Raw genomic sequence first — 12,234 nt, 5'->3', positions numbered from 1 at the left:
ATAATAAAAGACTCTGAAACCACTAATGGGCAGTTTGTATAAATATGCACACATTTCTATAATTATACTTTTGTTCACAAAGAGAGTAGACTTATCATAACAAATCAAAAACATGTGAAAAAAATAATCTGGTCTATGAATTGGTTGCATGAGTCATCCAGTTGCGATATTACCAATGTAGTTATTTCCAACATTTTTTCCTGCAGCTAAATCGGAATAGTTTGGAATAGAGTTTTGGATTTCAGGCGACTTGGACACTAAGTACGTGTGCGATGCCAGGTCTCACTTAGGAACAGGCCCCAGTCGTGCGATAGGAGAGTGACAATGTTGTGACGAGGCTTATGGAACACTGACAGAGGTAGGACTGTCACTATGGATAACTTTTTCACAATTCATTTTCTCTGGCGATCAGGCCTCTAAATTGCAAAATTTGTCGGGAAGTTCCAGAACTGCGCACGTGAAGGAGGCACTAAGCCAAATGAGAAAGGTTTGTGAAGGGAAAACAAAAACACGTCGCAGTCTGAAGAAACATTCCGCATTCACATTTGAACGTGTCAATGATGCTTTTCCTTGGGTGAGTGTGAGTGTGAGTATGCTCTAATCAATCTATTGGATCAGCAGTGTTTGAGAACTGGCTGCGAGGGTGCCATGTGTGGGTCTCTGCAATTTGCCACTCAAAAGTCCATTGATCACCACAACACAAATTTGAGAAGGGGAGGACGGCCTTGCAGCAGCAGCAAGTTGCAGGTTTTGCAAAACCTCTACAATGGGCAGCACCCTCCTGAGTACCAAAGGCTGTGTTTCGATGTAAAGTGAACAAAGGAAAGTCACCGCCCAGATTCAAACTTCAACTGAGGTGATTGTGCTTCTTCTCTCCGCTATTGAATCATATATTTTGAATTTTTAAGAGTCCAGTAGAATATATGGTGACTGTCTTCTTTGACGAGCTGTTCAATCCTTTTTTTTTTTTTTTTTGCAACAGTGGCCTCTAGTGTAGCCATTTGTAAAATTGATGTTTGCAGTCGAACAGACAGACAGACATCAGAGCAAAAGACTGTTTGTCCCAAAAAAATATTCCACTTTTATTAGCACAATTCTTTGAAAAATGCATATATTTACTGTATATATATGTAAGTTGAGGGGTTCGTCGTTTTTCAGTGGATGGCTAAATCTTTTTAATTTACATATAATTTAATTTACAATTATTAAACAACAGAATATAATTTAGGTATGCTTAACATGAAATAATATGATGCTCAAACATAAAATGATAATTAATAATATAACATAAGCTTACATATATGCTTTTACTGGTCTCCCGAGTGACATACCAACAACAAACATACTGATCAAAAATTGAGGTCGATCAACAATAAGGTATGGAAAGCCATTTGAGCATTTATTCCACAACCCTGATATCAGACATGAGTATGTTATACTAGTTCGCACATATTGACGAGTAAAGATTAATATTCTTCTACCGTGACCGTGCGTTTTCATCACAACTATTTTACTCTCGGAGATAATCCATCAAGCCGCACTTCCTGATCCACCTGTTTGTCAAGTCGTTCATTTCGCTGCGCGACTGAGCCTTGAGTCACGCCGAACGAGACAATGGAAGGACTTTTTCAAAAGCTTTGATGCAGTCCTTCGGTTTTTTTTTTGTTTTGGTTTTTTTTACATTTTGTATCTACCGCAAGTGGATATTTTCTGAACTCCTAACATGCTTCTACAGGGCCACAGGAATGGCCCACTCAAAGACGTGCTGCCGTTCCATTTACTTTTTTTTCTCGGTGAGTAAACGGACCATCGTTCGGCGTTCACGTTGTTTATTCACACGCGTTTCACCTACGAGTACCCAAGTTATTTCACTGACGCAACAACGGTGCTAACATAATTTCCCGAAAACTGTCGCGGGTGTAGGAAAGATTTTGTCAATTCGTCGATATATTTCCGTACTTTTCTAATGCTATTTTTCTATTGTCATATCCCGCTTTTGCCACAGGGCAAAGTAGCTGTCTTGTTTATTTGTTTCGTATTATTGGACATTCAGCTTATTATTATTTTTTAAACGTAGCAAAATATCCACAAAGTACTTTGTATTTGTTTACGAATACTTGTTATTTGTGGTGGCTCAGATGAGTGTTCGTAAAATAAATCATACATTGAAGTGGATGTTACTTGTATTGACCCTATTTTGTCTCTACTACCTTTTGTTCTTTACATTCCTGCTAGGCCACCTTGTGATATGTTGTCCCATTTAGAGGACCTGTAATCTTGAAAACAATTTACCTGGATCAGGGTGATCCAATTCAATGTTCCGTTGAAAGCTCTGTATAAAAATTAAAACAGATTACGTGATCCTTCATAGCAAAAAATGGGATTTCCAAACCTGGGTCATTTTGATCCCATTACATCTGTTGATCTACACAATCGCTTCCTTTCCTTTGTGTCACTTTTGTGCTCTTTCTTTGGCAGCTCCTTCACTTGTCTCCTCCATCACCGTGAGTTCTCCAGCAGAGCTCCAGGCATCCGCAGGAGACACTGTCACATTGTCCTGCACTTTCACTTCCACCAGTCGACCCACGAGTAAGATGACAATCGATTGGTCCTATAGACCGCAGACGGGAGGGCCGCCACAGACAGTGAGTGAAGATCTTGTGTGCCGTACTAAAGTCTGCTGCACGAAACTAAAATCATACAAGAATATATGTTTCAAGTAAGGTTGGCTAGATCTTGATGAAGTGTATCTAGTTACAGCCTTTGTAGGTCATTAATCGCAATGTATCACATTTATATCGATAACCAAAGTACATTTTAACACTTAGACATACTGCATGTGACCTTGAACAAGCTGTTGCTGTTCTGTCCTGTTGTCCTGTGAGTGTCGGTTGCATGTGTTTAAATTATTGGCTGCTGTCTAAACAAATAATGACAAAGAAGAAGAAATTTCCAGGATCTGACAATTAACAATACAAAATATAAAAACAAGACTGGTTCGCACGTCCAGGTTTTTTTTTCACATAACACTTCCCAAACTTGACGTTTGCACATGATAGCATTTTCCCTTACCGTTCGGTTTTCACTTGCCTGATTTATGCATTCTAAAGTGAAAGTATTATTGGCTTAAGTCAATTTTGTCGGTTTTTTGTTTTTTAAATGTTGTTCACTGACATTCACTCTGAAACTGGTGCCAGTTGGTGCAACGGCAAGTCAAACAAAAACTTGACATCTGTGTATTTTGCTGTGCTAAGATTGACACAGGACTTAAAGTAAATACTGTATCAACCAAACAAGTTCCTGCCACCAAAAGCCAATTTGCACCAAAGTTATATGAATTCAGGGAAGCAAATGTTCCTGATCCCCTCATTTTGAACAGCCAAGGAATATTTATGTCGACCAGGCAGGGGTAACTAGTACCTAGCACTAGAAAAAATATATATAATAACGATCCAAAAACCGGGATCCCAGTTAAATCAACATTATGCGAATGAACTATTTACAACAAATTAGACCGCTTTCCTGAGGAATCGATACTATTTTGATTTGCGAGTCAACTCTGAGCCATAAAGGAGATCAAACTTGTGCCTAAGCTTACCTGAACGCATCATCTGCCATTCAGTGTATTGTACTGTTGAATACAATAATATAATATATAATGAGTGAATACATGAATAAATTAATAATGCTACCAGAAGTAATAGATCAGTATCACTGCTGAGGTAGTAATCTCACTACAGTATTATCAGTAATACAATATTGCGCAAAGAAGAAAAAAAATCACAGGCACTAAAAGCATTGTATGGTTTTTAAATTTTTTTTTTTATTAAATGTAATTTTTTTACTGTGAATCCTTTGTCATTTACCATACGCATCGATTTTGATCATCGGGTGTGCATCATCCGCATCAGTCTTATACTCTGAACAATTTCAGACCAACTTCTGTGTATTTCAGAGGCTTCCCGCCGGTAACTCGATGTGAACAGATTCCTAAATTCCTTTCCTCCATGGTGGTATTGTGGTCATCCCAAATGCCATCCATGCTTCTATTCCAACCCATAACAGCACTCAATCTTCTAACCGTGCTCAATCAGGGTCGAGCCTCATTGACCAGTCAACTAAAAAAGAAAAAAAAAAACACCGCACAACTTAAGAACTTCCATTTGGGCCTGAAGAGAGCCATCAAAGGTGGTTCTGTATAATTGCATTTGGACCACTGGAAGACGTGCTGTGGTCGTTGCAACCCTATATGCCATCATTTCCTATCGGAGCACTCCAAGTGAAGTGCAAGCTAATGTTTTGTGGCTCCTTCTAATGCGGCGCGCTGTTGGTTTAGTCATTAAGAGACAAAGTTCTCTGGCCTCAAAGGGCGTAGGAAGATGACAAGAAACAGACTGGGTATTGATATGTTTGCCGTGCCCACGTAGGTGTCTCAACATGTCATAACCTGGAAAAACTCTAAAGCTCCAACAAAAGGGTGCGACAGCCAGTCCTATTTTGTTTTATTCATGATAGACACATAATGCGTTGTAGCCTGATATTGTCCGTGGATGGCAGCAGGTCTGAATGTTTGCCGTTTATATTTTCCAGCCGGTATTTACTCTCCACCCGATATCATGAGCTGTTTTGGCAGGTTTATATGTCTGAGTGTCCCTGGTCGTATATCACAGTGAGCCCGGCCGGCTATGAAAAGACACGCGAAAAGCGTCGTCATAAATACAATTATCCAGCCAAAGCAATCGCAATTGCCGCACTGCTTCACTGGCCTGCGGTATTAACTCGGTCCCAATGAGAATTAATTTGAAAGATGTTCAAAAGACGGGATGGTTGCTCAATTACATAACAGTGGAAGCTCATTGCGAAATAGAGCAGTCACCTTCCGCATTCTACAGAATAATGCTTTTCCGACTTGCTCTTACTTGATTGCCAATCGATCTTTGTTATACATGAATTGTCATTTGGCCACCGTTTGGTTTCTATACTTTGCATTTAAATACACAGGTCAACGTAATCGATGTCCCATAGTGTCGAAATTCAGAGACAATGTGCATTGAACCCTCCGAATCATTGTGGAAATCAATACAACGAATTCATTTATTTATTTATTTTTTTATTACAAACTCCCAATTTTCAATGAAGCTTCACGGGACAACTAAACACAGAAAAAATGTTTTTTCCGCGTGGTAATTTCTAATTCTGCTTCTTCTATTATTGACCAACATATTCTAACGATGGCAAAGCCGTGCACTTCCCGACCTGTTTTGCTGCGTTCATATCAATACTTTGCACCGAAGTAGACCTTGTTCTTTGTTTACGTTTGTTTCTGTTGCTTTGTTAAGAGTGTGTGTGTGTGCGTGTGTGTGGAGTAACTAGGCGTGAGTTGTGGCCTATAGCAGCTCTTGAATGAATGCATTCTGTTACCGCTCATGGGAATAAAGCGAGCAGCAGCGATTGTGGCATTCTCTAACCACATACTGTATAAGAGCCTGACAATATTATTGACATTTTGGAATACAGAGACAGCAGATCGCTATCTTGCCATAACTTCTATTTCAACTTCGATCGTGTTCATTTTTTTTTTCGTTTTGTCGGTATGACAAGTGATTCGCCAATGATTCCGTTTTGTTTTTTTGGGCTTTTTTTGTGCAGTCAGATTTGCTTCCTTGTTTGTGAACATCGGTCTCTTCACTCAGCTTGTCCCACCACCATCTGTTTCTCCACCTGCTGCCAGGCACTTTTCTTTTGATTTAAATGATAACATTCATTCGGAGTTATGTTCAAATCCTTCTTTCTGATTGTCACTGAAACAAAATTGTCAGTCAGATATGCTCATTGGTTAGTTTGTGTGCCATCCTGTATCTTGTCTTCCGTTTTTGAAACATCATCTTTGATTTAGTTGTTCTTCCAAGTAAGCGTACAAAAAAAAAATCAATTGTATGCTGCGTATGCTTGCTTTTCGTCTTTTTTTTCTTTTCTTTTTGCACACGGAGATTTGCCTTAAAAATAAAGAGCTTAATAATGATAATGCACTATCAAAAGCTGTTGTGGCAAACCAAGTTTGAGACAAATCTGAGTCACATTGACCATTTGGTAGGAATTTCCCATTTAAGATTTTCAGACACTTATCTCCGTATTCCTCTCAGAGGAATTCATCCCAAGAAATTCTGGATCTCCATGAAACTTGATCTCCTTTTAGCTATTCGATCTTCACCATTTGTCCATTGATTTCCTGGGGTGACATATGTTTATCTAGCGTGGCGGAGGTCTGAGTGCTCTTGTTGAAAAAGAATACACTGCGGTGAATACAAATCAATGGCGAGAACATGATTTTGTTCGCAAGCAGACGTGGTATCGTGAACTTACTGAACAGGGATTCCTAGGATGAAAAAAAGAGTTATTAGTACAGTTCAATTTGAATAACCATAATTTACGGATTATGAAGCGCTCCTTTTGTCACATGCTTTCAACCCTGCAGCTTATTTAATGATGAATTTTTCCAACGGCCGTCAGGGAGCGCATGAGCAGAAAAGGCAACAGTGAGACGCTATCATGTGTCACAGTGATAACAACCGGCCTTGAGAGGGCGCATTTCACCTGTGTTTTGAGTTGGACTGCAATCCGAAAGCTGTGTGGGCAGGCCTATGACAGATTTGACCGAACACAAAATTATTTTTATGAAGGCTTTATTCACTACTGAACATAGAAAATGTACAGCATTCATAAAATAAAATAAAAGACTGAGATACGTCAAATGGGACTAACAAATACAAAAGTATACGAAATTAGACAACAGTAGTGGCTTGTGAGCACTTTCAGACCTGTTCATGTCACATTTGGACATCGTTACATCCCTAGAAGTCAGTTGTCTGTGTTCACTCCCACATCGGCGCAAACACCCCTTTCTACCAATTTAAGAAAATACCAAAAGAAAGAAAACTCCACCCATGCGCATGGTTAAACTCCACTTTGCGCCGGACTTGCATTCGGCACGAAAATAGGTCCCTCGGGTTGAAATAAACATTATACGATTGTGTTGCTGATGCTAATGTGCTTTGTTACGGTGAATGTGTCATGAGAGGCGTCCATACCATTGTATGAACCTCTAAAGTAATTGAGTTGCTATGGCAATGGCAGAGAGACTCTTCTGTTATTACTTACCAGTGTGCCGTCAGAATGATTCTGCTTTTCTTTTGTGACAGAATTACAAGACGTCCTTTTGCCTATATTTACTGCTCTTGACCACACCCCTCAACTCTGTACGGAATCATAATAATTGTTGCCTCCTTTTCTGATTTCTTCAGTTCTTCCACTTCTCTTCTCGTGCCTTTCCTCCTCTGGAGGGCCAGTTCAGTGGGCGTATTCAGTGGCGAGGAAGCCCGGCAAAGGGGGAAGCCTCCATCGTGCTGATCAATTCAACGCTGAATGATAATGGAACCTACATATGCTCCGTCAGAAACCCTCCAGATGTCCACGGCAATCCAAACTCACACACAGTACTGACTGTCATGCCCAAGAGTAAGCTGCTTCACATCCCTGATTCAAATTATTAGCAAGCAGAGATTAATTTGCACCTGCTGATGGAGGTATTAATTGTCTCGCAAATGTGTCTTTTAATTAACAGCATGACTGGATTTACAGGAATGTATTTGAATGCTATCTGTTCTTACTTGAAATGGCTAGAATGGACTTTCCGGCCCAGCAGGGTGATATTTTCTAGCATGTATTTAGTGCAGCTGACCCATCAACAATTCATATATTAGTATGTGGAATATAACAGTACATTATTAATTGAATCCAAGTTGTGCATAGATGCACATCAATATGTGGATGTGCCAAGTGGGTAATTACTCTTGAACAGGTTGTAGATATTTCTATCAGTAGCTCAAATTCTTTTTCTCCTTCTCAGTACCCAGTATTCGCTTCTCGGATGTTGCGGTCCTCCTCTTTTTCGTCCTCATCCCTTCCACCATCATTACCCTTATTCTGATTGGTCAGATGCTCTTCTCAGAGAGAGAGCGCAGCCAATCCAAGGGCTACAGGTCACCCATAGAGGTCGCAGAGGGGTGAGTAGATTTGTTCGACCAATCACTGAAGTGGGTCCCTTGGGCTTTATTCAGCCTCTGGTTGCTATAGATTTACCTCTGAATTGCTCGTTTTTGCAAAGGCAATGGATTTTATTCAGCTAACTCGTCTGTTCTATAGGTATAAGCAATATTACAGTATTTGACAACAAACCTCATTATTGTCTTGTTCCGAACATTCGTTGACCAAAGTGTGCTTTTATTTGGCCTTTACATTGTCCTGTTGACTCACTATTGTCTCTTCTATGTTCATCAGAGAAGAGTACGACAACTACCGAGCGGGGAACCCATTCAAGGCGGCCACGTGCTGTGACCTTGCTCTGACGGTACAGTACAGTACATACTCTTCCATCCATTTTCTACCGCTTAACCGGCATCAGGTCACGGTGGCAACAGCTTTAGCAAGGAAGCCCAGACTTCCCACTTCCCAGCCACTTCTTGCAGCTCGTCCTGGGGGATCCCAAGTCATTACCAGCTAGGAGACGTAGTCTCTCCAGTGCGTCCTGGGTCATCCCTGGGACTTCCTGCTGGTGGCACATTGCGGGAACATCTCACCGGGGAGACATCCTAATTCGATGCCCGAGTCGCCTCATCTGGCTCCTCTCGACACGGAGGGGAAGCGGCTTGACTTTCATGGCTCCGCCCCTCTGTTCACCCGAGTGTCCAAAACATGTGGCCGCAAATCCAGTGATATGACCTCAAAGTCAATCATCAAACTTTGTGTGTCCTGGTGCTAATTCCACAAATGATATATTTGACCATCGTGTTTGTTATGGACAATCCGTGACGAGCGCAGAAGTTCAATAACAAAACACCACTCAAGTTCTAGTGGGGGGGGGGGGGGGGTCTTCACAATCACACCCTTCCAGGTCTAACTGTCATTGCCCACGTGAGCATTGAAGTCCCCCTGCAGAACGAGGGAGTCCCAAGAGGGAGCGCTCTACAGCACACCTTCCGAAGACTCCAAAAAGGGTGGAGCTAGTGTTTGGTGCATAGACACAAACAATAGTCAGGAAGGCGCAGGGAGGCCACCCTCTCGTCCACTGATGTGAACCCCAATGTACAGGCACTGAGCTGAGGGACAATGAATACGCCCACACCTGTTCTATCAGGGATGGCAATTTTCCACGGATACGCGGAAATCCGCCGTTTTATTTCTTAAATTGATCATTTTTGTGAATCGTCTAAATCCGTTGAGAAAATTTTAGGGGGGGTCAGGTACCTTATCGTCGAGTTTTCACGAGCTCTCCCGATCAGTCTTTCCATCTTCCGATTGTAAACAGCCCTGCGATTGGACGTGTATGATGTCTTACTTGTTGTGATTGGTCGCCCCATCCAGGCCACGCCCCCCCTTTCCACTTTTTTCATCACTAGCCATTGCCATCCCTGTCCATGCTCTGCGCTTCTCACCGTGAGCAACTCCAGAGTGAGAGAGTGTCCAACCCCTCTCGAGAGAACAGGTACCAGAGCCCAGGCTGTGTGTGGAGGCAAGCCCGACTGTGTCAAGTCGGAACTTCTCTGCCTCACACACCAGCTCGGGCTCCTTCCTTGCCAGAGGGGTGACATTCCATGTACCTCGAGCTAGCTTCTGCAGCCGAGGATCATTCCGCACAGTTCACTTTGCACCCGACCCCTTTGGCCCCTCCCATTCGTGGTGAGCCCATGGGAAGCTGGGCCCACGTTGCCTCTTCAGGCTTAGCTTGGCCGGGCCCCATGTGCGCCTGGCTCCAGAAGGGGGGACCCTGTGACCCGCGTACGGGCCAGGGAAAACGCCAGCCAATGGTTTCGTTCATCACCAGAGTCGATGAGCTGTGCTTTGTCTGGTCCCTCACCTAGGATCTTTTTGCCACGGGTGACCCTACCAGGGGCATAAAGCCCCAGACAAATTAGCTCCGAGGATCAGTGGGACATACAAAGACCTTCCACCACAGATTTGTGCAAAAGTCCTGCTTCTAAATCATTTAATGGGGCATGTGTATCAGATCTGTTTCACAGTGTATTTTTCATACACGTCGTGATGTTGTTCTTGTTGTATTTTTTTGAGAGCTTCTTCTTGTAAGCTCACTCTGCCATGTCTTTTCATTGTCCAGGACCCTGAGAGTGAGTTCGACTACAGCCACATGAAGCAGAACACGCCTGCTACTGAAGGTTATGCTGAATCTCAGTTCTAGATTTCCCTGGCTTGCTCACTTATAGATTTTAAGACCTGCCGGTGTCTTTCACATGGTTTTTGCACTGAATGAAATTCAATGGTGCATTCACGTACGTGTCAATTTCTATTCTGGTCACGTTGGTATTATAGGTGCACATGATGTTCTGAAGGAGATGTATTTTGTCTTAATTTATTGCCTGTGTCATAGCTGCTGATGTCTTATTGAGTTGTCACTTTTGTGTCTAATCACGTAGCCTTGTTTGGTGGCAAAATAAAGACTTTTTTGGAATGTCACTTCAAATGATTACAACTGTACATAATTTGTACATATAAAATGTCACTTTAATTCTGAGATTTTTATTTAGATTTTGGGGGAGATGCATATGACCTTTTCTTTTAGAAACTTTTGCTTTTGTACGTGTTTAATGAACACATGAGTTTCATTTAATGAAGAAACAATCCTGAATTTTGAGTCAGATGCCCTTCCAGGATAAGATACAGTAATTAAGACGATTTATGCCTAGTCAGTCAGTTGGTAAAGCTAATAGCATACAGCTGCAGTTTTTTCTTCTTTCGATTTGTTCTGTTGAACTATTCGTGAATGGAAACTCTTTCGATATTTATGAATGCTCTTGAGGATTCCTTGAAAAACTCTCAAGGACAGGCTGGATTTGTACTGATGTGAGTGATAAAAACACCTAATAAAACTGTCGGGGGGGAAAAAATACAATGAGCTCTAATTCTGTCTCATTTATTTTCATTTTCTTATTCAGCTTATTTTCAATCCCCGAGCGTTTAATAATTCAAACACTGCCGTGCTGTAATAATTATCAATCCTACTTCATCTAAACCACCATGGCAACAGCTTACTCATGCAAGGCAGAAACAGTAGTTTGTATAATAAATGAATAAAGAAAACATTTTAAAGTCTGCACGATTGTGTACGTACTGATTTATCTATTTATTTATATGTGCACTACCCAGTCAGCAAAGGCATCTGGCCCGGATTCGGCATGAAGCTGGCACAGCTGGCCTTGAGTCGGCACTGGCATAATGCATGTGGGCCGAACACGGCCCAGGAGTGGCAAAGGAGGCACTGGCTTGACTCTGGCAAACCAGATGAGGGCCAGTTGTGGAGTGAAGTATTTCGGCCAGAAATCAATTTACAATTCCGGCCCGTATATGGCCAGCCAGTATTGAGCCACCCTTAAATGCAGTTTCAGATTTATTTTTTCAACACACAGCCTTGTACACACCTACACACACACACACACGCGCGAGGTTCAATCAGGTTTGTAAGGTGTAGGCAGGGATTACATTTAGATTTTATATGCACGTGTAAATGGTTTAAAACTTACTTTCTTTATTAATCTTGTTTAATCATAAAGTGCATTACTATATTTTTCAATACCAATTACTTGTTAAAGTTTGTACAATCAATGGGATCAGTTGCAATGCATATATGTGAATGATAAAAGTAAATTGCACATTTGTTGAAGGAAATGTAAGGTGCTTCATGAAATGTTTTGTAAAAGTTACGTTCATTAAATTTCAACATTTTCCAAATGTTCTTGTGCTTCTTTATACCAAAACAAAGGAAAGACATATTGTTTTGGTTGTTTATAGCAAAGCAATGTATCATTTTAATGGTCCGGCCCACTTGACATCTTCCGAGACCGTATGTGGGCCCACCATGTGAAATGAATTTGACACCAGTGATGTATAGTCAGGCGTTTTAAGCCGAAAAAAACAACCATGCACAGAAAGGAGTTTTTAGCCGAAAAAAACCCGACCATGTGTAAGAAGGCGTTTTTAGCCGAAAAAAACCCGACCATGTAGAGTAAGGTGTTTTTAGCCGAAAAAACGACCATGTATGTATAGTAAGGCGTTTTTAGCCGAAAAAAAACGACCATGTATAGTAAGGCAATTTTAGCCGAAACCCCCCCCCCCCCCCGACCATGTATAGTAAGGTGTTTTTAGCCTAAAAAAACCCCCGACCAT

At 41.5% G+C, this 12,234-nt stretch overlaps 1 protein-coding gene across 1 annotated transcript; it reads left to right on the top strand.

Annotated features, from left to right (window-relative positions):
* The first annotated feature begins 1,543 nt into the window (after positions 1-1,543).
* Positions 1,544-10,957, top strand: mpzl3 (myelin protein zero-like 3). Its single transcript, XM_086125796.1, has 6 exons — positions 1,544-1,793; positions 2,479-2,645; positions 7,302-7,515; positions 7,907-8,063; positions 8,338-8,407; positions 10,172-10,957. The coding sequence occupies exons 1-6, from the start codon at positions 1,724-1,726 to the stop codon at positions 10,250-10,252; spliced, it is 759 nt and encodes a 252-aa protein (XP_085981922.1). The 5' UTR covers positions 1,544-1,723; the 3' UTR covers positions 10,253-10,957.
* The last annotated feature ends 1,277 nt before the right edge of the window (positions 10,958-12,234 follow it).

The sequence above is a fragment of the Hippocampus guttulatus genome, chromosome 12, assembly GCF_054856545.1.
Source record: "Hippocampus guttulatus isolate MCC_2025c chromosome 12, RoL_Hgut_1.0, whole genome shotgun sequence".
Lineage (NCBI taxonomy): Eukaryota > Metazoa > Chordata > Actinopteri > Syngnathiformes > Syngnathidae > Hippocampus > Hippocampus guttulatus.
Note: the sequence above shows the minus strand (reverse complement) of the source record. Positions and strands in the feature narration are given on the sequence as shown.

Excerpts from the sequence above, each read along its gene's own strand:
- mpzl3 (XM_086125796.1), top strand. The coding sequence starts at position 1,724 with ATGCTTCTACAGGGCCACAGGAATGGCCCACTCAAAGACGTGCTGCCG. Across the intron at positions 1,794-2,478 it reads CCATTTACTTTTTTTTCTCG|CTCCTTCACTTGTCTCCTCC; the intron begins GTGAGTAAACGG and ends TTTCTTTGGCAG. Across the intron at positions 8,408-10,171 it reads GCTGTGACCTTGCTCTGACG|GACCCTGAGAGTGAGTTCGA; the intron begins GTACAGTACAGT and ends TTCATTGTCCAG.